Source organism: Astatotilapia calliptera, chromosome 10 (genome assembly GCF_900246225.1).
Source record: "Astatotilapia calliptera chromosome 10, fAstCal1.2, whole genome shotgun sequence".
Taxonomy (NCBI): domain Eukaryota; kingdom Metazoa; phylum Chordata; class Actinopteri; order Cichliformes; family Cichlidae; genus Astatotilapia; species Astatotilapia calliptera.
Genome location: NC_039311.1, coordinates 13,145,510 through 13,170,877, shown reverse-complemented (window position 1 = coordinate 13,170,877; position 25,368 = coordinate 13,145,510). Strand labels below are relative to the sequence as shown.

Here is a 25,368-nt window from a genome sequence, read left to right as displayed (position 1 = left end):
TCCTTAAGCAGTGTCACTTTGAAAATGCATCTGTCCTACTTTCCAGAAGCTAAAATTAGAGGGAAATGTGCATTTGCTACCCGTTTGAAGTTAAAAAAAGAAAAAAAAAAAAAGAAAAACTTATTTCCTTTTTCCTATTAGATCCCTCGTGGAGGACGACGACGCTCACATGAAAGTTGCTCTGGGCTATGGTGATATGGGCATCTCTGCTCACCTTCAGGCATCAAAGACTGGAAACACTCGATTTTTCACAAGCAACACGCACAGCTCAGTGGTTCTTCAGGTGAGAGTGCAGAAACATAGAGAAAACAAAGTGTAGAGTCAAATATCACCTTCGTCTGATAATAACATTAATGTTTGGCCTTACCATTTCTTTGGCGATCTCGTGAGTAGTTTCTATAGCTCTGCTCACAGGTGTTTGCAGATTGCAGGCCAGCAAGATGTTGAATATTTGTTTTAATTGGATTTCTTTGAAGATTAAAAACTGTTAACATTGCGGTATCACACAACATAAGGGAATTGATACCATGGATTCCTGGGCACAGTTTAATATCTCGTCTCGTGTTTCAGTAATAATCCAAAACAGTTGGGATTTGGTGTCTATGTAATTTGATGTAAGGGGTGAGCGCAACCTGATTTACTGTTGATGAAAAATATAACAAAAGCTCACTCATCTTGTACATACACAACCGCCCCCCCCCCCCCCCCCCCCCCCAAAAAAAAAAAAGTCAGGAAGCTGCATAAATGTTACAGTTGGTGGCAGCTTTGGCATGTCACCGCTGATTGGTGCAAAGTGAAGATCAGCCTAAAGTTGTGCAAGTGAGTGCTGGCATCATGCTGTTTGCTGCAACAGCAATAACTGTCCTTCGTCATCGGCTCTCACTGAAAATGAATGGCCGTTGGCTGCTTTTGCAGCTCATTAATCTTTTGCTGCCACAGCACAGTAAGGGAATGCTAATGATTTTTCTAGCCTGATGTGATCGTACACCCTGATTATAGAATCTGTTAGTCTCAATTAGGTGGTGCATTTGGAAGCATCCACCAAAAAACCCGCCCACTGATTATTGCAGGGGTTGTGAGTCGGTATGTGTTATACAGGTTTTTTTTTTTTTTTTGCTTAATTCAATTTCGTTTTATTAAATAGCGCCAAATCACAGTAACTGTCGCCTCAAGGCGGTTTTTGGCTTGCACATTCTTAGTGCAACCCGCCATAACCATAATCAGAAGTGGTAGTCAGCTGGTAGGTTGTGAAATCAGGCGTTGGGTGAATAAGTGCAATATCCACTTATGAATTAAAGTGTGTTTGCCCATGTTTAGTGTAGGTAGTGCCTTTTAGCTGTAACTTTGCATCAGGTTTCTATGCCAACAAGAGAAAAAAATCCCTGTAATTCTAAACATGTCACTTTGAACCAGTTGTGCGTAAGAAAGCCAAGAAAATATGAAGGCAACAATCAAGTCGGTCAGCTCCAGCTCAAGACTAGAGTGCTGTCACGTATCATTTCAGGTCCATGAGCTCATGTCTGACAGGCCGTTGCTGACGGCATTTTGTTTTTATCCTCACTGAACCATACAAGTTCATTGTGTTGAGCCCTAAAGCAGTGACTGCTTTTTCCTTTTTTGGCAGCAGCCGTATTTGAAAGTTTTAGTATTGATGTTTTTCATCAGGCTTTGTCTAAGCCGAGATCTTCTTCTTGGGAGTAAAATCAGAGCTGTTCAGGTGCCCTAAGCTCAGGGTCAGCAACAAACCTCTCTCTCTTTCATGTTTTTTTTTTTTTTCCTCTTTAAGGGATTTGACCAGCTGAGGATAGAGGGATTGCTCTGTGATGTCACATTGGTGGCTGGCGACTGTGATGAAGCTTTTCCTGTGCACCGTGCAATGATGGCCTCCTCCTCCGACTATTTCAAAGCCATGTTCACAGGTTGGTCTACAAGCCCTTACTCCAGCCAAACCACGATGTAGAATTTTGTGATATTTGTGACAGTGGCACAGGCATTTAAGTACTCTATATCTCTGTATTTTCCACTAAATTGCTTTCTTTTCATGAGGATTTCTGTTTCTACACAGTGGCAGTCATGTTGCTAGAATTTTGCATTGTGAATAAATTACTCAAATTGACCTTGTGCCCTCATCCCTCCAGTACTGAGCATATATTCATATTATAAAACCAGCTTGTTTGAGCCATTGTTATGCATTCATGTTCATGGTCATTTGTGCTGGCAATGAATATAAATGACCTACTTGCCTGTTTCATCTCCTTTGTGCACTGTATGCAGAGGCAGAAGAACCTTGAGCTCTTTTTAAGTACATAGAGAGTGTTTGTGTGGTATTTTCAGGAATAACAGACTGCAAAAAATTTTCTTCGTTCACTTTCGGATAACAAAGATATCTGGGCAATTAAACTGAAAGCTTTTAATCTGACGCAGGGAAAACGAGTAGCACAGATGTTGTCAGAGAACGCAACCTTACTGCACTGAATTTATCTTGTATTAACCCGTAGGTGTTTACTTTCATGACTCAAGCTTTGATGGGCAACTTGTCATCAAGTAACATTACGTTCTATATGATGAGCAGTGCACATGAATTTCTTTTTCTTTGTTTGGTCCAGATTAGCTTGCGAAATATAACGGAACAGAGGAAAGCTTTTTGTTTTGTCTTATTTTACTAATGAGTTAGCTTAGGGCTGTGCGATATGACCAAAATCTCATATCCCGATATAAGAATTCTATTGTCTGATAACGATATAAATCACAAAAATGTAACATTTTCTGTAAATTCTGTGAATCTCGGGCAGCTCGACTTGCAGAAAGTGTTTCCAGCTGCGGGTCATGTAGCTGGAGTCTATACAAACTATACATTTTTAGACATAAGTTGTAAAGGCCGCCGTTTTTTTTGTGTGAGTATTTATTACACGGTGTGCTGCGGGGGAAAACCTGTTCTAACGGTTGAGTCCAAGGTTTATTTTTTAGCACCTGGCGGCTCTTTTTTAAATTCTCATCCGTAAATAATCTGCTCTTTCACGTGATTCAGTTTATTTTGAAAAATCTCAACAGGATCTTGAGCTTTATTGTGAAAGATTTATGTGGAACATAAACAAGCAGACACGTGAAGGTGTTACCGTCGCTGTTGCTAAAATAAATGCATAAAAACAGGCGCTTGTCCATCTGTAGTGTGGTTGTGTGGTTATATAAAATATAAGAGAAAGAGAGAACTTTTAAGAAATTAATATAGCCACTACAGTGACCATCAAAACGATGAAAAAATATTGCCGTAAACAGTTTATTTTGCGACACCACGAAACAAACGATAGCGTAAAATGAAACGATAGACGTTTTTAAATCGTCATCCGATATATATCGTTATATCGAACAGCCTTAAGTTAGCTTATTAGTGAAAAGGGAATGCTCTGAGTGTAAATGTTGAACAAAAGTGCTCCCTTATGCTTACTATTCTTGGTGACATAAGTCATTTGACTGTAAAAACATTGGTATTGACATTTGCATCTACGTGACGTGTGCATATATTAGCTTTTATTCTTTTGAATAAAAAAAACTATCTGAGTTGAACCATATAAAGATACTATATGTTCAGTTAGTTTCTTCTTTCCCTTACTCTCCTCTGGTGCAGGTGGAATGAAAGAACAGGATTTAATGTGTATCAAGCTGCATGGAGTAAACCGAATAGGCCTCAAGAAGATTATTGACTTTATCTACACGGCAAAGTTGTCACTCAACATGGAGAATCTGCAAGACACACTTGAGGCAGCCAGCTTCTTACAAATCCTTCCAGTGCTGGACTTTTGCAAGGTCTTTCTCATCTCTGGGGTAAGGAAATTCTCACAAAAGTTGTGTTTTTACAGCTATCCTGCAGCTTTTAAGTTAGCTTATTGTCTGAATTAACTGGATATAAAATTTGAAACTTTTTTTCATAAACATTGTGTCATTTTAAACAAATTCCATCTAATCCACAAGTACAAGCTGCAATAGTTGCACACTCTTACTATTTGCACATCCTCTACAGAGAAAATAGCAAAGTAGAGTATGACAAGAGGGCCACCTCAATGCCAACCACATATATTCAATTTGTGTAATGTACTTGGATATTTATGATTTCAAAATATTGTATCTATTAGAGCTGTTTTGTTATATTTTCTAACTTTGTAATTTAATTTAATATATTTTAGTTTAGTTACTATTCTTGGTGTCTTTGACTGTGACCACATCATTTCATCAGGGATTAAAAAAGACCAAAAAAACCAAAGACTTATTTTAAATGAAGAAAAAGTACGTTTGAAGAACAATTTTGTTTACGGGTTGTGCTTGTTGTACAGAGTCAAGAGAAATCAGCTTTTAATTATAATTTCAACTGTTAATATGTCTGCCTGCTTTCATTAGCTAAAGTTATCATGCAGTGACTATTAATGCTGACAGCAAAGTGTTTAAAAATGTATGTACTTGTTTTTTCTTTAATGCAGTGCAGCAATCTGTTTTTACTGATAAATTTATCAAGGTGTATTAAAGCTGGTTTTCTTGCCAACTGTCTGAAAACCCACGTTTTTTAAATTTAAAGTGATATAAAATGGACAAAAGCAGCAGAGTCAGTTGACATCTGCTGTGTGTTAAATTGCTAAAGCACTGATTCTTTGTAATGAGACTTCTTTCCCTTGAGCTGAGAATTAGTCAATATCATAGCATATTCTTTCATTTATGTTTCATTCACTGGGACTTGAAACTAGCAAAAGGCCTGTAAATTCACAGAGCAAGGGACTGAGGACATTTTTCCATAGATTTCTATACAACTAAAGGAATGACCAATTGTAGGCCAAGAGTTTGTTTTACTTTCCAAGGGCTGTAAGCTACATCCATCCTTTTCTTTTCACACTTACTTGCAGCTTTCCAAGATTTTTTACTTGTTTTTTTTTCTGTCAAGGTTTCTCTGGACAACTGTGTAGAAGTGGGACGCATTGCCAACACATACAACCTCACAGAGGTGGATAAATACGTCAACAATTTCATCCTGAAGAACTTTCCCTCATTGCTGGGCACGGGGGAGTTTGTCAAGCTACCATTTGAACGCTTGGCTTTTGTACTGTCCAGTAACAGCTTAAAACACTGCACTGAGTTGGACCTGTTCAAGGCGGCTTGCCGCTGGCTACGCTTTGAAGACAGCCGTATGGACTATGCCCCAAAGCTCATGAAGAACATCCGCTTTCCTCTCATGAACCCGCAGGATCTCATCAATCACGTGCAGACTGTGGACTTTATGCGTACGGACAACACCTGTGTCAACCTTCTCCTGGAAGCTAGCAACTACCAAATGATGCCCTACATGCAGCCAGTTATGCAGTCAGAACGGACAGCCATCCGCTCAGACAGTGCCCACCTGGTCACTCTGGGTGGTGTTCTGCGCCAGCAGCTTGTTGTGAGCAAGGAGCTGCGTCTCTTTGATGAGAGGGCTCACGAATGGAAGGCGCTGGCGCCCATGGACGCACCTCGTTACCAACACGGCATTGCGGTCATCGGCAACTTTCTCTATGTTGTGGGTGGCCAAAGCAACTACGACACCAAAGGCAAAACAGCAGTGGACACGGTGTTCCGATATGACCCTCGCTACAACAAATGGATCCAGGTGGCATGCCTTAATGAGAAACGTACCTTCTTCCACCTCAGTGCACTCAAGGGACACCTCTACGCTGTCGGTGGAAGGAATGCTGCAGGGGAGCTTGGTGAGTTTATTTCCCCCACTTGTTTGCTTTTGTTTCCTTTTAAGCAACAACAGGGGCCTTTAATTAATATTGTATGAGATTTTACACTTTTAATATGAGAGAGCAGTGTGAGAAAGAATGAGCGCTTTAATAAGGCTGCAAGCATACCGACGCCAAGTAATCAAGAGCCGTGCATACACATCATTTGCTGTTTCAACATGTCGCACACATAATGTGTGTGTAATTTAATAAAATTTAGAGGATGGGCACATTATCACAAACACCCTCCCAATCGAATGTAATCCATTACAAAAGCATTTCAGCACATGCAGAATCAATTTCAGTCATCGCAGCCTCAGAGAAGTGTCATGGTTTTTGATGAGGTGTTGTTTAGGGTGTCATAATATATCATGAATAAAATAAGTTTAGATTTTTTTCTCTCTCCGTGTAATAAATTGCAGTGCAATACAACAAAGCCACAGCCTACGCTGATGCAGTCTTAACAAAGTCACAGTGTTTCTATTTGTTCAGAGCTGTGGTAGGTACATAACATTGAACTGTAGGTGATGAGATACAGCTGAAGTTGGCACACAAACTGTGCCTGCAGGGAGGATTAAATAAAGAGGTGGATACATGTTGCCAGTGGCGTTTTCAGTGATTAAAAAGGGAAGAAAAAAAAAAAAAGCGGGTCATATCAGATCAACTTGTATCAGTAATCTGATGCTTTTACAAGCTTTTTGGTTCACATTTCATCCCTCTGGTGGAAAGACGAAAAGCCAACAGATGTATTTATACATTTATATCTAGTCTTTGTAATTTGGTTGTTGATGCTGAGTAACCAATCTGCAATCTCTGCACCAACTGTAGACCACAGAGAGGTGCCACCCAGTACTTAAATTCAGCTCTGTAGCTGCAGTGGACAGAGAGAGGCTACTGTGGAAGCAGTCTGGGTTATAATTAGACCAAAAAACACAGCACCAGTTCACTGTCAGTCTACACAGCTGCCTCTTCCTTCTTTACGTTTCACTGCCCTTTAACTGCATGCGGTTAGGCCTCCATGTTTTTCTGGATGTGCCCCTTTTATTATATTTGTTTGCTCTGGGTAGATCACGAGGGTGTGGTTTTTCTGTTACGTCAGAAATGCCTAGATTTTAAAAGAAAATCTTCACGACATAGAAACGAATATTTAGAATATACTTGCAGACCTGAGTGTTGCATGGATTTTAGTTTTGTGCTGCTTTTATATTTTCAAAAGGATGTAACAAAGATGCACGTACTTACTAATTCTAGTTCACCATGTTGTAAACCCTTTTATAGCTCTTGCACAATAACAGCTCAGTCTTTTAATATAAAAATAAGACTGCATCAGGCACCTATATATGCTTTAATTGAAAAAGAAGCAAAATGTACAGGTCTCGCTGTATGTCACCACAAGCTGCCAGTTTTTAAAATTATTATTCTATTTTCTATTTTCTATTTCTATTGTTGTGGTGAAGAACTTGTAGAAAGAAAAAAAATCCATGCTAATTACAAATGTGACCTTTCCAGCTTACAGAAGAAAATCATACATTGAATACATTTCAAGGTTTAAATGCAATTTATAATTTCTTTATTGAGAAGTTGCTTGTGATGAATTCCATTTTCAGCAACTTTGCAGTTTAGATACGGTCAGCACAACTGTGCTATTTCCATCAAGTTGGTGTGAGAGTTTGTATACTGCTGAAGGTCACTTTGATAATAGTCGTTGAGCAAGCAGACCTAGGTATCCACTGATTTCCTTGGTGAGACTTATCCAGCTGGTCCAGAGGTGACTCACAATCCTTGTGAGGGAACATTGAATTACCAGGATTTCTAAACTTATTGATGATACATTTAAATTTGTTCTGACTCATTTATGAAGAAACACAATGTGAGTGAACTAATAACACAATGGTTTAATCATTTACAGTGCAGGCTGGAAAAAACCGGCTCCTGAGCTGAGTAACTAACAGGAGCTCCTCTATAACCCCATATACTTCAGTGGCTTATGAGTCTTGTAAAATGAGGAGGAATTTTGAAGGACTGCACTAAACAAAAATCTTTATCTATTTCTATAATGATATGATTGAACAAAACTCACAAGCTTATACTATTCAGACTATAAAAGCTGTTGTGACGCTGATTTTCTTGTGAGCTTGGGTTTATTGTTTTCTCTCATCACCGAGCGTTCTCAAAGCTTCAGGGAATGCACTGCTGCCCTGGAAATTTCTTCATTGAAATTTAGCAGTGCGACAGACTGGCGACCTGTCCAGGGTGTACCCTGCCTCTCACCCTAAGACAGCTGGGATAGGCTCCAGCCCTCCAGCCCCCCCCCCCCCCCCCCCCCCCCCCGCCACCCTGAAAAAGGATAAGCAGAAGCGAATGGATGGATGGATGGAAATTTTGAATTCATTCTTCCCTACACTATTGTAAGGCACCCAGGCCTCAGGTAGCAAAGCATCCCTGAATAATGATACCACCTCCACTATGCCTTACAGCTTTGGTGTTTGTTTCAGGAATGAAAAGAGTTTAAGCAGGTTGTAGAGATTCGTTTTGCAGGTAACGTTGGGCTCATTTCCACCGTTTCTATTGGGATGTACTCTGTATTTAAGTCTGTTTGTGCTTAACTGTCTCAGTTGTAATTTTTGCAGGTAGCTGCTTCTGGAAAGTGGAGCAACAGTCCTGATTGTTCAGAATTTTTCCTCACTCATGTCTTTAGAAATACCTGTGTAGCCTTTCCCAGCTCAGTGTACTCCTGTAGCACTCTTCTGAGGTTCTGTGAAAGTTCATTGAAGCATGTTTATGGGGATTGGCTCATCTACAACCTACATTTCCAGACTCCGTAATTGGAGCACCTCACTTCAAATACTTTCTTCAGCAAGTTCAATCCAGAAATGTCGAAAACTGGATCCCAGATATAGTGAACGCAGAAATGATGAAACAGATCAGCCACTGGTGAAACCCATTTTATTTGCCAGGAAGCCTGGAGCAAGTCAACAGGGGAATTATGGGACTGTAACCCATAATAAATGGAGAAATTCTGGTAATTCTTAGTAGTTCACAAATCTTTGTCATAAATGTTAACAAGCTCTAGTGAAATGGAAACGTGTGATTCTGCATTGTTAAACTGTGGTGTTTGATGTGAAGGTAAATCATTACCCTTCTCCATCAATGCAGTGATCATACATGTTGATGGACCCTGGCTGGCTGGCTGGTTTTGGGGTTCCCAGCCAGCAATTATCAGCCTGTGAGCATCTGATATGAACCCTAAGGTCCCCTTTCTGATTTCTCTGATATTTTATAGAACCATCAGACACCTTAAGATGAAAGCTCGAACAATCTCACTATTTCCTGCACAGTCAGTGCATTCAGAGCTGGTGGGGATGTGTACTCTCTATTTAAATCCTTGTTTTAGCTCCCACGCTGAGACCCTCCAAGGCCTCATTTGCTGCTGTTTGTCCTCCTTAGTTGTGTCTTGACCTACTTTCTACTAATACAGTCTTTTTTTTCTCTTTTTTTCATCTGTTTCTTCAAGCTACTGTGGAGTGCTACAACCCAAGGACAAATGAATGGACATACGTTGCCAAAATGAATGAGCCACATTATGGCCACGCTGGGACGGTGTACGGTGGTTATATGTATATTTCAGGTAAGTGGCTCCAGGGAGTTTTGAGTTTATTATCGGCTTAAATAAATAGAGATGTAATGTTGCATGACTGGGTAAGAGTTGTTTTTTTTAATTGCATGTTTTAAAGTTACAATAGCAATAAATTTTATTCTCTGAATGTGTTATAGAACTGCAAGGTGGGGTCACAATAGTATCTCATTTTAGACAAACCGTACATAGAGTTCTGGAGTTATATGTGAGTCAGGATTTTTCTGACAGCCTGTTAATGCTAGGTATTTTTATCTTTCAAACTTCATATAAAGAAAGTGTCTTTCACACTTCCAGACTTTTGCAAATCTTTCCTCGCACTTTATTCATCTATGCTGAGCATGCTTTTGGAGCCTGCGAGGGTTCAACACTTAGGGCAGATGGCGGACACTGAGAATTGGGCCTTCAGCCAGCCAGTACTTTCTCTTTAGGTGACACCTGGGCACTTGTTCACTTAATACGACGGAAAACAAATCCTGCAGTATGGAGATGAGCCCTAGTTTCTTAGTGTGACTAATCCAGAGAGGTGCTACAAAAGATGGGGAACGGTGGTGGTGGTGGAGGGGAATTGGGAAGGATGGAGCAAAGTAGAGGACTAGAGCCTGTGTAGGAGGTGTAACACAGAAGAGACTGTAATAATCCCTCCTGGCCATGGGTACTATGATCCATCTGCAACACATGAGCAAAAAAATTGTTTTATGCAAAAATATTTTAAAAAATAGATAATGGTTTTCAGCATTGTTTTTTTTTTTTTTTTAATATATATATATAGAAGGGGAGATAGAAGTAACAATCAGAATGGAAATGGTGTTGGTATTTTGATCCTTTAATCCTCCTGAATATGAATACATTATGAACACCAACACTTACATAGTTGCATTAAACGCATATTGTACTTACAGTGCCACCTGGGAAACTTTAGCTAATGAAAATAAAATATTGAAATGCTCTCTAGCAGCAATATACTAGCAGCAGTATTAAACCAATTTACAGTCTGAGGTGTTGACCAGCTTGCATGCAGTTTTATTAGATCCAGCAGTGTGATCACTGTGCACACAAGCCGTGAATTCAATCCACAGACCTGCAAATGTTTGCCGGTGTTAGATGGTCCTACAGAAGGCACCTCACATTCTCTATCACATTGGTTCCAGTTATCTTTCATGTTTAGCTGGAAAAAATTGCCACATTAAAAGTACATGCAGCCCCTTTGATTTGATTTTTATATCACCGAACTCTGACGTGCTGGAAAGAGGCCAAAAGCTAAGGACTACCTCCACACATGAGTACTATCAGGGTTTATATAAACAATTTTTAATTAGTTAATATTTCACATTATCAGGGAGAAGAACTGGGGCATGTTTGGGATCACACAGATCACAAGATTTGGCAGACCTAATATTAGAGTGGAGCCGAGATGAAAGCCACACATTTTACTTTTTAATATAACTAAAGTGAAATGATGAATAACAAAACGGTCACGGCCTGAGCTAATCTGCTGGTAGCCAGCTGTATGAATCGCTTCGCCCCTGGCAGTACTTTCCACTTCGTAGCGTTTATTTCCACTTTTTGATAGTCTAATGGCTTATCCTTTGTGTGTGTGTGTGTACGTTTGTGTGTTGGTCTCATGTTTCAGAGACCAACACAATCAATCACAGTTCAGCAGTCTTGTAAATTCTGCTATTGTAACAGCTGGCTGTGCACCTGTGACAGCTGAAAATATGTGTCAGGCAGTGGTCAGGCAGTTTTCTGAGTACAGCTGTGGGTTATAACACAACAGCGTGTTTTCAAGTGCCTTTAATGCCCACGGCACAGGTAAAAGAGCATTACCCATTAGTGCAGTTTTGTTCCGGCGAGTCCCTGCTGTAGCGTCCGCGGTCTCAGAGGTTACAGTCGCGCTGTGCAAGGTGACCCGAGCTAGAGTGCACTTCTGTGTCTAGCTGTCACAGTACATCAGGTCACATTCTCCGGCTGTGCTGCTGCGCTGTCTGAAGGTATTCTGTCAGCTGGATGAGCCTGACGAATGCACTCAGCCCACAGACCATCACGGCTCAAGTGGTGTGACAGAGTTCAGACACAAGCACTGAAAACGGCACAGAGCAACGCTGCTGCTGGTCCACATTCCTGTTGAGAGATTAAGACCCTTTGGTTTTACTATTACACTTTCTCCGAGTGTTCTGATGATTTGTGTGTGATTGTTGCTTCACTGACTGGGGATTTTTGAGGTTTTCACAACTCGCTAGTTGTCTGCTAATGGTGTTTTTATGTAAAGAAAAAAATGTTGATGTAAATCTCATGGTTGAGATTTTTATTTTTATTTTTTTTCCTCCATTAAAGATGATTATATTTGATCATTTTATATTTTAAAAATCTAAAGTACTCTCCGCTTTAATTCATCTATGCTGAACATGCATTTAATGTCAGTGAGAGCTGACAGTAATCTCAAATGGATATGGTTCTGTACTGCAAACCTTCTTTCTTCAGGTTACTTTGAAAAGTGAGAAGAGGGTAAAAATTGGAGCTCAAGATTTTTCATTTTCTTTCATCATCCCTTTCTAGCCTCTTTATTTTAATGTCAGTGTCTATTTATTTTAAACCGTCTCGCAGTAAAACTGATCAATATATGGACGTGCTTCCTTCAGATCAGGATATTTTCTAGTGTAAAAATCTGCTGGGCTGAATGTGCTTTTTGATTCTTAGCTTACATGTGTGTTTATATTTAATTTCTTTGCATTAATAGTGACATTTCTGCACTAAGCTTGTACTGGCCTGCAAAGTTGTTTGGATAAATTGAAATAGTTGAAAGTGGTCATTTGAAAGATGGTTAAGAAAGATTCCTTTTCATATTTTTTCTTATTTCTGACAGTCTGCTAGGTATTTGTATGTTTGAACTCGCTACATCATTTAAAAACACTGTCTTTCACACTTACAGATTTATGCTAATCATTCCTCACACCTTTGATTCATCTGTGCTGAACATGCATTTGAAGTCTGTTTGGGCTCAGTGCAGAGAACTGACGGTGCTCACGAATATTAGGTTTCCAAATGGTGATGTCCTGTGATGGCTCCACATTGAATCATATGAAATGTTGGTCGTATTGACATAGTTGCTGCTCTCGTGATATAATGGAGGTGTTGGTTAAGACGGTTACAGCGTAGCTCCTCTGCCTTTTTTGTGTGGAGTTATGAAGTGAATTTAAAAAATAAGGGGCTTCTGCTTAAAACCTTAAGAGAAAGTGTGTTGAATTTCATTGTATGACTTAAAACCCAGAAGTGATGACCCATAATGGCTCATAACTGTCTGAAATTTCAATTTGCTGCTCACCTCAAGAGTAAATAACTGTCTATTTTATCAGGAATAGTGAATAGAGGGAACAGGGGAGCCATTTAGAGCTCATATTCCTGCAGGGACTAATAGTCAGAGTGAGATGTCATACGGCTGTAAAATGAACTTGACAATACGACTTCAAGAGGGTGATTATGCTCAATGGAGAAACGCAAGTGACTGAAAGTATTTTGCATGACACAGAGGCCATAAATGCAAACCTCTCCATTCTTCAAGCCACTCTGAAAAGTGAGAAGAAAGTAAAAACTGGTTTCATCAAGCCTGCGCTGCCTTTTGTATGTTAATGTCAGTCTACATATATTTTAAACCACTCTGCAGTAACGCTAATCAATACATGGATACATAGATCGTTACATATGGGCTCTCTAACTCATTATGGGGTATTTTTGGAATCTGCTAAGCCCCCTCCCCACCTCCCCGTCTATTTCACATCATTTCTGTGAGTCCCACATATGTTGGCACTGATTCAACCAGGTTGCTGGTTTTACAAGGGGACTCTGCAGTTGTTTTATATCTGCATGGCTGAGCAGGGAAATGTTTTGGCGTGGTAAAACAAGGGCATATGTAGCAGACATTATGAACAATATCGCAGTCTGCCCTAAGCTGCCTATGGAAGGGCAAAAGCTCCTCGGCAAGTTTGTCAGAGCTGGGATCAATTTGGCAAAATCTTGTCTGCTCTTAGTGTCTCTCTAATGGCGCTGATTAGACAAAGATACTGGAAAACTGATCAGACATTATTGTATTAGGGAAAGGCCAAAGCTATTGAACTGAATCAAAATAGCAGCATACTCCCTTGAGAGGTATTACAAGGAGGCTATTTTGACTCCAGCACTGTTCTCTTGTCAGGGTTTTAATAGCTGATTTGCTCCGTGGACTACTTGGATAAGGAAAACGGATGGTGAGGCCATCTTTGAACCTGATCAGCTAAGGGGTTGCTCCATCAGAGATCTGAGTCATGGCAGCTGAATAGACGGCTTAGGCCTGAACAATAAACCGAGCACACGATCACTGGGCAGCAAGAAAAGAGGGATACTGCCTGTATTCGGCGTGCTCTGCAAATCTTCACTGCATTTGCTCCTAGTCAATCTGCCTGGGGGGGAGGGGTAGGCTGGCTTCCACCCAAATGCATGCTGGGATTGTGTTCCTCTTTATTTTAAGCCTTCCCTGTAGACATGTCCTGTTTTTTTGTTTTTTTTTGGTTGTGTTTTTTTCCCTCCTTCCCCACTTTCCCTCAGCATTGTGTGTTGCGGTGTCTACAGACTGTTTGCGTGAATGCACGTGCATGCGTGGACGCTTTGTAATGGTGTTCCACTTTGTACTGAGCGCTCCTCATCAGCATTATTTCATGTTGTGGAAAAGAGGCTGAAAAGCTATTGATGTCACCTCGGTTTGTGAAATCAGTGTTTAGCCTGCAAATTGGCGGGTGGGTTCGAGTGAAGGTGTGGAAAAAGGGGATCAAAGAGAAGTCAGAGGTCTTTTTTTTTTTTTTGTTTTTGTTTTTTTTTTTGTTTTTTTTTTAATGTGCGGCCTTCCAGCGTCAGAGCTGGCTGATGCTCCACATTGCCCAGATGAATAAAAAGGTTGGCTGACTTGAGCGAACGAGTCATTAATCTGTCTGAGTGACAGCTTCTCCCAACTAATGAGCCTTGAGCCCTAATTTCCATGCTCTTGTTTCATTTTATATTTTTTTTCTTGCTGCAGGTGGAATCACTCACGACACTTTTCAGAAGGAGCTGATGTGCTTTGACCCGGATGCCGATAAATGGACTCAGAAAGCGCCCATGACGACAGTTCGCGGCCTCCACTGCATGTGCACGGTGGGCGACCGTCTTTACGTGATCGGAGGCAATCATTTCAGGGGCACCAGCGACTACGACGACGTCCTCAGCTGCGAATACTACTCCCCCGCCCTCGACTTGTGGACACCTATCGCCGCCATGTTGCGAGGTCAGAGCGACGTGGGCGTGGCCGTGTTTGAGAATAAGATTTACGTGGTGGGCGGCTACTCGTGGAACAATAGGTGCATGGTGGAAATAGTACAGAAGTACGACCCCGAGAAAGACGAATGGCACAAAGTTTTCGACTTGCCCGAGTCACTGGGGGGGATCCGAGCCTGCACACTCACAGTTTTCCCCCCTGATGATATGTCGGGCTCACCCTCCAGAGAGTCGCCGCTTTCAGCACCTTGATGAGCAAAGGGGGTGAGCCCTACTCCGCTCATACCCCCGTAACCCTTCCCCACCCCCCGACAGCCCCCCTCAACAAACACACCTTATAGACTTTGTTTGCACTTCCTTTATGGACAACATCTGTACTGCATCCCAAATTACCCCCCCAAGTCCACATCCCCTAAAGCTGTGCAGAACCCCGCCTCCCACATCTGCGTGATGAAACCTACATACCAACATGGTTTGGCAACCTAATTACATGTTAATTTTGCATACTTGGTATATTTTGGCAGGAAAAAAAACAACAACAACAAAAAAAACAACCTCCACTTGAAAAGTGACTTTGCAAATCAACTTTTCTACCTGATGTCCAGACTTTTCTTATGTCTCGTTTCTTTTGGTGTTCTACCTTGAGATGTTGACTACCACACTGACTCTCTCTTCTAGTCTATGCCAGGTTAGATGCAGGTGACGCCCTCCTCAGACAGCAAACGCATAGGGACCGATGAGCTTTTGAAAGACAAGTGGTTTTTAACTCAGGGGTTGGCCCAGGCCCCATCTTCGTCTCTCTTGCAGTTTCACTTCTTTCCTGCTGTTGGTATGAAACTGTTAACAAAAATGGTGTTTTCTAAATTTAATAAACATAATTTTGAAAGTAATCAAATATTGTCCTCTTCACTGGCTACAGCTTGAAGTTGCACGTATCCAGGTCGTATTTTGATGTCTGAGTGAATCTAAAATCTCTTATACAGGATTCATGATCATTAATCAGCTGAGAGAGAGTTGGCTTCCTTTGTTGCTTTGTAAACTTGTCTGTAATGAATGAGCTGTGAATGACGTGAAGGAAAAGATCAATCAGTCTGTTTGTGGGGAACGATGACTTCGCTTTTATACTGCAGAGCTGGACTGTATGCAGTAAAGGATAACCGCAGACATAGAGTGTGATTTTTCTTTTTAGAGCCACGCTGTTGAAGCACTGTCCACCCAGTGATGCAAACTACACTGCTGACAAGTGTTAACTGGAATTTGGCAATTCCACCGCTGTCACCTCTTCTCCTGCCATCATGACAGACGGTAATGTCGCCCACAATCTGCCCACCTGCTCCCGGATCATTAAAGCCTTAATAGCAGCATATGGTGTCCGAGACGTCGGCTTCAAGCTGTTACTAGGAACAAAAGGTTTGTGTAATCATCAGGTGAGTTGGCTCCAGAGCTTTAAATCCTCATTATAGTCCCATTATGTCCCTTTAATGAGATGCTGCAATGGTGCTTGAGATTTGAGATTTTAATGCCTGTTTCTGTGTTTTCCAGAGCAATAATCTACTATAGGTCTGTCTTTTAATTAGATTGTTTTAACATGTTATGAATTGATATGCGTTTGTGCCTTTTTTTAATGTTTCATTTTGAGGCTCTTATGTGCTAAACGGGTCAGTCTTGTTTCATTAGCTACATTTTAGCTTGGTCGTGTTTTTTTGAGGGTTATGTTAATGTCACACGTCAAAAAGCTTTTTTTTTTTTTTTTTTCTCTAAAGAGTCTTATTATGAAGTCCTTTTTAAATGTAACAGTCTGCATCATTCATCTAGTTTTAAAAATAGGCACTTTGTAATCATTTTAATGGAAAGCCACTGAATACACAGAGGAGCAAAACATGTGATGCGCACAGCTGCTAGATGAGGTTGCAGGAGTAGGACTTCAGTGCCGTTGTTGCCTGGACATTTAACTGAAAATAACCCTTACACTGGTTACCATTTACCCTGTGGATCCGCTGAATATGAGAGAAGTAATGAGAGCAAAGAGAAGAGGATGGAGTGATGCTGCAGGTAGAAAGTAGTAAGATAAGATGATAACCGCTTCAGTTAGCATGCTGGGAAAAAGGGTGATTATTTAGACTGAGAGACTCTTTAAGGCTAATAACCTAATCCACCTCCTATCGTGTAAAGTTTGATTGCTAAGAAACATTTTCTGCTAATTGAATATGTCCCTGATATAACGAGTTTATGTAAGTTTGTCAGCTAAAGAATCTTTCTTTTAGTTGTTATGCTGTGGTACTTTTCTTTTTATTATGCTTGCAGTCTTAGCCAGTCGGAGCAAATAACTGAAAGTATAAAGGCAAAGAATTTTCAAGCCATGCTGATGCTGGACTTTATTATCTGTATATTCTAGCAACTGGTAATTCACTCGGTGTAAATGGTAAAATAATTTCTTCTGGATCAGAATTATTATAGTTTTATTTTTTTTATTTCCTAATTAGTTTTGGTTTTTAATTAATTGTAGTTTCTTGAGTGGATCTTCCTATTTCAGTTTTGTTTGTATTGTTTGAAATGGTTTAGTTTTAGTTTCTAGTTTTTAAGCACGTTAGCAAGCTAATGTTAGCAAGCTAATGTTAGCAAGCTAATGTTAGCAAGCTATTTAGCTCATAATCCCTCAGGGCTCAAGAAAACCTCAAAGATTTTTATAGTATAGATGTTTAACCTTATTATGATGACCGTTTTATCCCAAAAAAATTTCTTTCACATAGCAGCTACACACTGAAAATATATTACTGCAAAAAATAAGGCACCACTTAAATTACACATAGGATCTCTATGAACAAAACATTCAAGTTGAAAATCTTTACAGCCTTTAAATTTGTGTAATTTATTGAGAACAAAATGACTTAATGGTCATAATGGAAAACCAAAATCATCAACGCTTTCATGGTTGGATTCAAAATTACACCAAAAATCAAGATCATTGATTTGTTATTGTTATTGAAATCACAGCCTGAACCAATCATAATGCCTGTATGCACTCTGACAATGTCTGGGATGAGGTTATGGATGGCATCCTGGAGGATATCCTGGACAGCTTTTTGGTGCAATTTAGCAGTGTCTCATGTATTACTACATAATGAAGTCTGGAGAACATGAGGACTAGCTGGTGGGCTCCAGGATCTGCCAAACATTCGCCTACCTAAAAGCAGCCAGGATAGTGTTGGCCGGTGTGTGAACCCAATTAGCCACCAATAATGTTTACATCCTGCTCTCACTGTGGAAAGACGTATGCTTCATTCTGCTATTATGACCAGGTGTAGTTTAGTGAAGGAGAAAGTAGTTCCTTCCTGAAAGTGCTCTTAGTAAGGTTTGTGTTGAAAACCAGGTCCTGATGTATTATTAGCTCTTAGAGCACAACAATGCAAGCACCATTTAGTTCCACTGTATTCAGGAGAAGGCAGGATTTTCTCCAGCCAATATCACCGCTCCATGGCCTGTGCAGTGATGCAATGAGCGATGATCCACATTAAACGTGTAATTCCTCTCGAATGGGTCGCGCTATTGTGTTTTTGCAAGCCGCAGTCAATATTGCATGATGCAGAGCTTTGTGTATTCTGAAGACTGAACATTTAGGTATTATTGGACAATGTGTCCTCGGTGCTAAACCAAAGAGAACTGGAGCAAAAAATTACAAGCGTTCACCCATCCTCCTCCTCCTCCTCCCCTCCGCTTCACTACCTGTGTTTCTCGGTGGATTTCTTCGCCACTGGAGGCATGTTCTCTTGATTCATGAAGCAGATAAAAGAAGAGCGAGTGGATTACGACCTGACTCTTGACACATGAACGCGGCACACATTTGTGGCTCCGTGTGTCTCCAGACAACGACTCCTCCTCCTCATCTCATCCCAGTTAGAAAATGACCTAGATTCTCCAGGCTGCTGGATGTGTTTACATACACTGAGCGCTGATGACATTGTCAGTCAGAAAGCATCGCTCTCAGCTGCGAGGAGTGGGGCGCTTTTTACTGTAACCAAAGCGCCTATCCACCTCCCGTCATGATGAAATAGTGTGCAGAGCCACAGATCCCTGCTGTCCTCTGACTGCATGCATGATGGTGTTAATGGCTATTGATCCTTCTGACTGGCAGACAGCCAAGATATCTGGATGTTACGCCTGCTAGATATATTTATTTTTGCAGTGAACTGCAAGCTGCCTTCTGTTATTAGACTCCACAAAGGTTTTTTCTCTCCAAAAAAAAAGAGATTTACATCTCTCTTCTCTCCCTCATCATGAATATTCACAAAAGGTCAAGTCCTTGTGCTCCTCCTGAGCTCTCTATCCCCCCTGACTGTGTCCTGAATAACATGTCCCTGATTCATCTCTTGTTCCAGAGCTTGTTCCTGCCCTGGCTGTATTTTTAATATAGCAGAGATGGGAGGGGTAGGCCTAATTGGGATTTGTTTTGTTCAACATCTGGCCATGTATCAGTCCTAGATTTCGCCTCAGTTGTATCTCACATGTAAAACATTGTATGTAGGGATCTGACTTGCATCTTTAAAAAAGCACATCGTTTCTCCCTCAGTTTGATCTTCTGTCCTTCGTCTAAAGGACAGGGCATGATGTGCCTCTCTGAACCACCTCACTGCATTTGTATTTAAAAGTCATATTTCTGTGCTGACATTTGTGAAGGTGCACTAGTGCTCGGGTTTCAGACTCGTCTGTGAAGACTGAGCTGTGGGAGAACATGCAAAAAGTCGACTGGAGACTTGATTGACAGGAAGCCTCTCCGAGGTGCCTCCCTGCTTTCAATCCATGCATGCTGGGGATATGCTCCAGTGCCCCCCTGACAACGGGCAGGAGAAAGTAGAGAATATGAAACTGGGAATTTTGTAGAGAACAGTGGAGTTTGCACACTTAGAGCTTTAAAGTGTAAAATTTGGCTACAAAAAAACTGTAATTAACCCTCTTTGGCATTTATCACACATTTGCCTCAGGTAAACTGCTTTAAAAGTCTCTTCCCTTTGACCAGCTGAAGAGAGCGTGGATCTAGAACAGTTCAACCGCTCTGGGAAAACTACTTGACCTCGCATGGGTTAAATACAGCTCCCGGTTAGCTTCCCTACAGGTTTTCTGCACCTGAGCTCCAAATGAAGCTTTTTACAAACTCAATTAAAACAAATTACTGGTCAAACATTCAAAGCATACCCGGCAATACAAAGCAATGTATCCTGACTGTAGCCAGAAACTGCGACAAGATAAGATTATTTAGGAAAGCAAGCCTTGGAAAAAAAAATCAGCTTGACTCATTCTAGTAATTTATTTTGACATTTGTAAAACACATGCTGTGGCATTTTGACATAGACACAGCAGATTTGAAGCTTGTAAAATATTTGAATTCTATAATTGTCATTTATCATGTATGCATTGTCATATTGGGGACCTGCAGTTAGGGTTAGGGGTTTTTGCAACATATTTTTCATAATAAAGGTCCAATGCATGAAGATTTTTTTTTTTTTTTAAACAGGATGAAAGTTCACTAGTGGAGGAAGAAGCACTCAGATCTTAAGAACGCGTAAAGGGAAATGTTGAGTCAAGTCACCTTTTTATAGAGCACATTTAAAAACAAGGGTTGGACAATATGTACTTTGTTGAAGCAGTGCCTGCACAAGAATTCACAGAATAGAAAGTGCAAAGTTGTCTAGAGCAAAGAGGGAAATGCAAAATATAAGCCTGATGAAAAATGAGAAACACTAGCAAGTATTACAGTCAAAGTGTATTCTGTAGTAAAATGCTTCCACCAGGTGACTGGAGGTATTTGAGTAGAGACAGCTCGCTGAAATGTTCAAGAAAGCAGTTTGTGGTGCTTTGAGCTTTGTGGCGTGGGGTTTTATCCTGCTGGAAGCAGCCATCAGGAGATGGGTGGTCATAAAGGGACGGACATGGTCTGCAACACTACTCGGGTAGGCTGTGGTGCTTAAATGGTCCTCCACACTATTACACTCCCAGCAGTGTAAACTGTTGATACAAGCAGGATGCATCCATGCTTTCATGTTTTTTACACCAAATTCTGACCCTACCATGTGGCTGTAGCAGCATTCAGCAACAGCAAATCGAGGCTCATCACGGTTTTTGGACGACTCTCTGTAAACCCTGGAGATGTTTGCGTGGGAAAACTCCAGCAGAGCAGACGAGGACTTTCTGAAATACTCAGGCCTGCATGTCTGGCACCAACAATCATGCCACATTCAAAGTCACTTAAATCTCTCTTCTCCTCATTCCCATGCTCGGTTTGATCTTCAGACGTGAGTGTATACAGTTGTATGCTTTTTATCGAAGTTTGGTCCAATTAAATGGTGTTCTGTGAAAAGCACAGCAATACCTTTTGAAATGTGATGTATGTCAAAACTGTGCCCTTGTACATTACTTGACTAAATATACTTCATTTGGCAAACCGGACATGGTTATGAAGAAATGGTTATGATGAAAAGCCTGCGAGGTCACATGAAGGGTGGAGGAGCAGAGCAGGGGAGCATGTGTGACAGTGCCGATGCCAAAGTGATTGATAACCCTCCTCGCGAAGCTGAGCTCAGACTCAACCTCGTCAGCTCCTCCTGTATAATGCCAGGTTGCCATGGTTACCCTAGCTCTTCATACAAGAAAATAAGGGGAGTGGGGCGGGGATGTGTTGGGGGGGGGCATTTTCTCCTCCTCCTCCACATCTTTTGACATGCTGTGGCGGAGCTTTCCTGGGGGGTTGAGAGTGGGGAGTGCTGACCTGCCTGTCAAACACTGAATATACGAGAAAAAAATAAATAAAAAAATAAAAATGGTAGGAAAGCAGCAGTGATGGAAAGCTTCCTCTTCAAACACAAACTCTTCTCCTCGAACTCCCCCTGCGATGCACAAATGTGTCTGAGCTGATTACCACTGCAAACTCATTTTCATCCCTGTAAGAACAACTAATTTCCATTTCCAGCACATTATCACTGAGTGCATGCCAGAGGTGGCTTTAATGTCTGCAGTGCTCTTTGCAATAATGACCTCTAGTGGTTTCCAGTGAAGGCAAATGAGACTCGGGCTGAACCTGTTTGGAGAGATGTCTGGATGATGCAAAGGAAGTCCCACTCGTGCTCTTGCTCTTTGTTTTTTTTCCATTTGCAAAAAAGGGAAATATCATCATCTATACATTTACCCCCCCCCCCCCCCCCCCCCTCCCCCCGTCATCATCCTGCCAGTGACACTTGGAGACAAAAGGTAATCTTTTTATTTACAGGGTTGCAGTTGTAGCCAAGACAGACAGACACGGAAGTAAACAGGATGGGACGCCTGCAGGGGGAGATCAGTTGTCACAACCACCCACTTAGACCCGCTGATTCCTCTGATGAAGCCCCCCCCCCCCCCCCCCCCCCCCATTTAAAAAGCTGCTTATACACTCGACTAAACTAAACCAGCTCATTTGGAAGAGGTTTTTGATTGACACCCTTTCATTTTCCCTTTTCATTTTCTTCATTGTACTCTCGTCAAAGTGCCTAAAAGACTAAAAGGGGAGGAGGACCAGTTCTGCATTTAAATCAAACCAGTGTGTGTTCTGGCACCATTTCCAATAATGGGCACTGATGGATGTCTGACCTACTTTGAACATTTTATGCCCTGTAAAACCTGACCCCAGCGGACAGAGAAAGCAACCATTAGTGCCCCTGCTGGTGGATTACAACTACTGATATTAATAATAACATTTATACATACGTAGTGCTTTTTTTTTTTTTCTTTTTTTTTCCCCCAGTGCCAAATGCAAATTAATTTTTCACAAATGTTAACTGCCTGGAAGTGAATGACAGTTTTGAATGGGAACCTGTATAATGTTATGGGATGAATATAGTATTACAGCTTCCAATTATTTTCATTGCAGAAAAGCCTCTTAAAGCCTCACCTACGTGCTGCAGCACAATCAGCAGAAAGATCAAATCATGAATTGATCAGTCCTTATTCTCTGTGGTGCCGTCGCAATGCGAGAAGCAGAGAAATTACTGAAAGAAGAATCTGTTTTTTGCCAAAGCAGCTGCCAAATAAAAGGTCAAATCCGACTGGCAGTTATCATGTTCGGCCCCCTTTGTCCTGTTTTCTGCTACATTACTGAAGGTTAAGCTCAACTGCAGCAGCTCCTGTATCTGTCGTTTTCACGTCGTCGGTTTATTTGACGTGATATTCACCCTGACAGTTTTTGCGCAGTGGTGCGCGTCCCGTACGGTGATGAAAACAGCTGCTTGATGGATCGGGAAACGACATAGATGAGAGTGAAACTTGAGAAAACAGCACAAGTGATTATTCAGCTTTCATTTGACCTTTAAGGATCCTTCCTCCTCTAGTTTTGCAGGTGTTGTTTTGACTTGTGTGCTCACAGTGTTTGAGCGGAGGTGACTCGACCTCGAGGAATCTGTTTTATCTCATGTTGTTTCCAATCAGCACTGGGCCTAATGCAATGCCACTTGGTAGGCATGTTTCTAATTACAGGTATGCAACTTTGAGTCTTTGCCCATTTAAGCAGACAGGCCTCTTCTTTCTGACCATTTCTAGGCGATACATTTACTTCTCCAAGCCTAACGTCGGTTAAAAGTTAAATGAATGATGGATCCATGCTTCCACGTTATTTATGACAAATTCTGACTACCATCTGAATGACGCAGCAGAAATATAGACTCATCAGAGCAGACAAGCTTTTTCCAGTCTTGATGAGCCCCTGTTTTTTACAGGCGTGTCACCTGGTGTGGTCTTCTGCTTACTGTAAACCGTATCAGCTTTAATGTTGTGTCATGTCTTCAGAGATGCTCTCCTGCATGTCTCGGTTGTAATGACTCACTGTTCCCTTCCTATCAGCTCAGAGCAGTCTGGCCATTCTTCTCTGACCTTTGGCATCGACAACATGTTTCCCCCCAAAGAACTGCCAGTCAAGGAATGTTGTCTCTCTTTGGGATCATTCTCTGTAAACCCCAGAGATGGTTTTATGGGAAAATCCAATAGATGAGGAGTAGAAATATTCAGACCAGTCTGTTTGGCCATTACCCTCTCAGGCTCAAATTAAACTTTTTGTTGCTAATGCACAACCAAGTCCTGCAGTGGTACTTCTGAGTAAAGAAAAATCATAAAATATGTATGTGGGGTAATCAGGTTGTTAGTTTTTAACTGTTGCAAATCGGCAACGCCTGCCTTGAGAGGGTTAATCATGAGACATTCAAAGTTAAATCACCTTTCTTCCCCATTCTGAAGCTCAGTTTGAACTTCAGCAGGATGTCTTGACCATGACTTCATTCTTAAACGCATTAAGCTGCTGTCACATTTTTGTCTGATTAGATATTTGTGTTAACAAACAGTGAAGTGGCCGGTGAGTGTAAATTTTGTGTCATATCAGCACAAATCAAATGACTAAATCAAATCTGTCCCTGATGCAGAAATGGTCGTGGATACTGAATGACACTAATGGCAGTCCTGGATTACGACATTGTGTCTGCTCCACTGTGAGAAGCAACGGCTTGATTTGTGAGCTATTTCGCAACTCTGCGCTTCTAAACATTGCAATATCATTAGCAACATAACATAACATCAGACTTTTGGGTAAAATCCCAAACTTCATAAACCCCGACGTAAACGTGTTAAGCATCAGTTCACAGACCAAACAAACACTCGTTCTGTCTGCTGGTTACTAATGTGGTTACTAATGTGGTTACAGTAACAGAGGTGTCAGGTAGAGACGAAGCTTCTTGTTGACACAGTCAGTGAAGCTGATTCACTTCTTTATATCTTACCTCTTTACCAGAAAATGACTCACCGGATCACTGAATGAGATTTCTATGATTCAGCATGACTCTTCTAAAGTGAGTAGCATCTGTCAGCACATTCCAGTGCTCCTAACCTCACTCCAACATTTCCCTCCTGTTGCCAACAAAAAACAAAACAAAATACCAAGACACCATTGCATCTAAAAATTGAAGATTGAGAAGCAGCTCTGCAGCACGGAAAATGCACCTCACATCTGTTTTTCTTCCAGATAATCTTCCACTTTATTCAAGTAAAATCCAAAATCTGTTTGGAGAGGCGCTGCGTCTCCCTGGGACGTGCTGTACAGAGCTTCAAAATGCGCTCTGCAAAACGCGGGAGAGTCATATATCAGGAGCCTCAAAATATTCACATTAGCAAATGATTAGCAGAGAACAGAACAGTCTGTGCATCATCTAGGTCCCAATTGAGCCTTTATGTAGTTAGTTATTAAGTCATTTCCTCAGAGCTGGAGATCATAAACGTTTATTGAAAAAACAAATTTCATGTAAATGCCTGATTGTAACACCACAGCTAAAGAATACTTCTTACAGAAAATAGCTCTGACTTGTTTTGGATCAGCTGCAGGTGTAAACGCAGGTATAAAAGCAAAATCTTGACTTTATTTTATTGTGTTTTGGGTTTTTTCTTCTTCTAATAGTTCACAGATTCAGCAGATCAGATGCTCAGTATTAAAATAAATTAAAATTAAGTATAAAAATGAATTTGCTTGGAAAAAACCCTCGAATTTTCAAAGTGAAGACTTCAAACCATGTAAATTCATTCTGATTGTTTAGATTTAGAATTTTGCAAATCTAATTCAAATATCATTTTTTATTAGTTGTTGAAACTTTACTCGCCTTTAATACGGATGTTTTATACTTCCATACAAGATCTTGGAAGTCTCTTGAAGAGGAA

At 41.0% G+C, this 25,368-nt stretch overlaps 1 protein-coding gene across 6 annotated transcripts in view; it reads left to right on the top strand.

Moving 5' to 3' along the window:
* The window catches only part of klhl13 (kelch-like family member 13), a 43,672-nt gene extending 28,127 nt beyond the window's left edge, over positions 1 to 15,545 (top strand). For all 6 annotated transcript variants that reach the window (XM_026182836.1, XM_026182834.1, XM_026182837.1 and 3 more), the window contains 6 exons: positions 142 to 283; positions 1,787 to 1,919; positions 3,626 to 3,822; positions 4,928 to 5,723; positions 9,256 to 9,369; positions 14,420 to 15,545. In XM_026182836.1, coding sequence (XP_026038621.1) covers positions 170 to 283; positions 1,787 to 1,919; positions 3,626 to 3,822; positions 4,928 to 5,723; positions 9,256 to 9,369; positions 14,420 to 14,907 — 1,842 coding nt within the window. In that variant the 5' untranslated portion in view covers positions 142 to 169 and the 3' untranslated portion in view covers positions 14,908 to 15,545. The remainder of the gene's footprint in view (positions 1 to 141; positions 284 to 1,786; positions 1,920 to 3,625; positions 3,823 to 4,927; positions 5,724 to 9,255; positions 9,370 to 14,419) is intronic.
* The last annotated feature ends 9,823 nt before the right edge of the window (positions 15,546 to 25,368 follow it).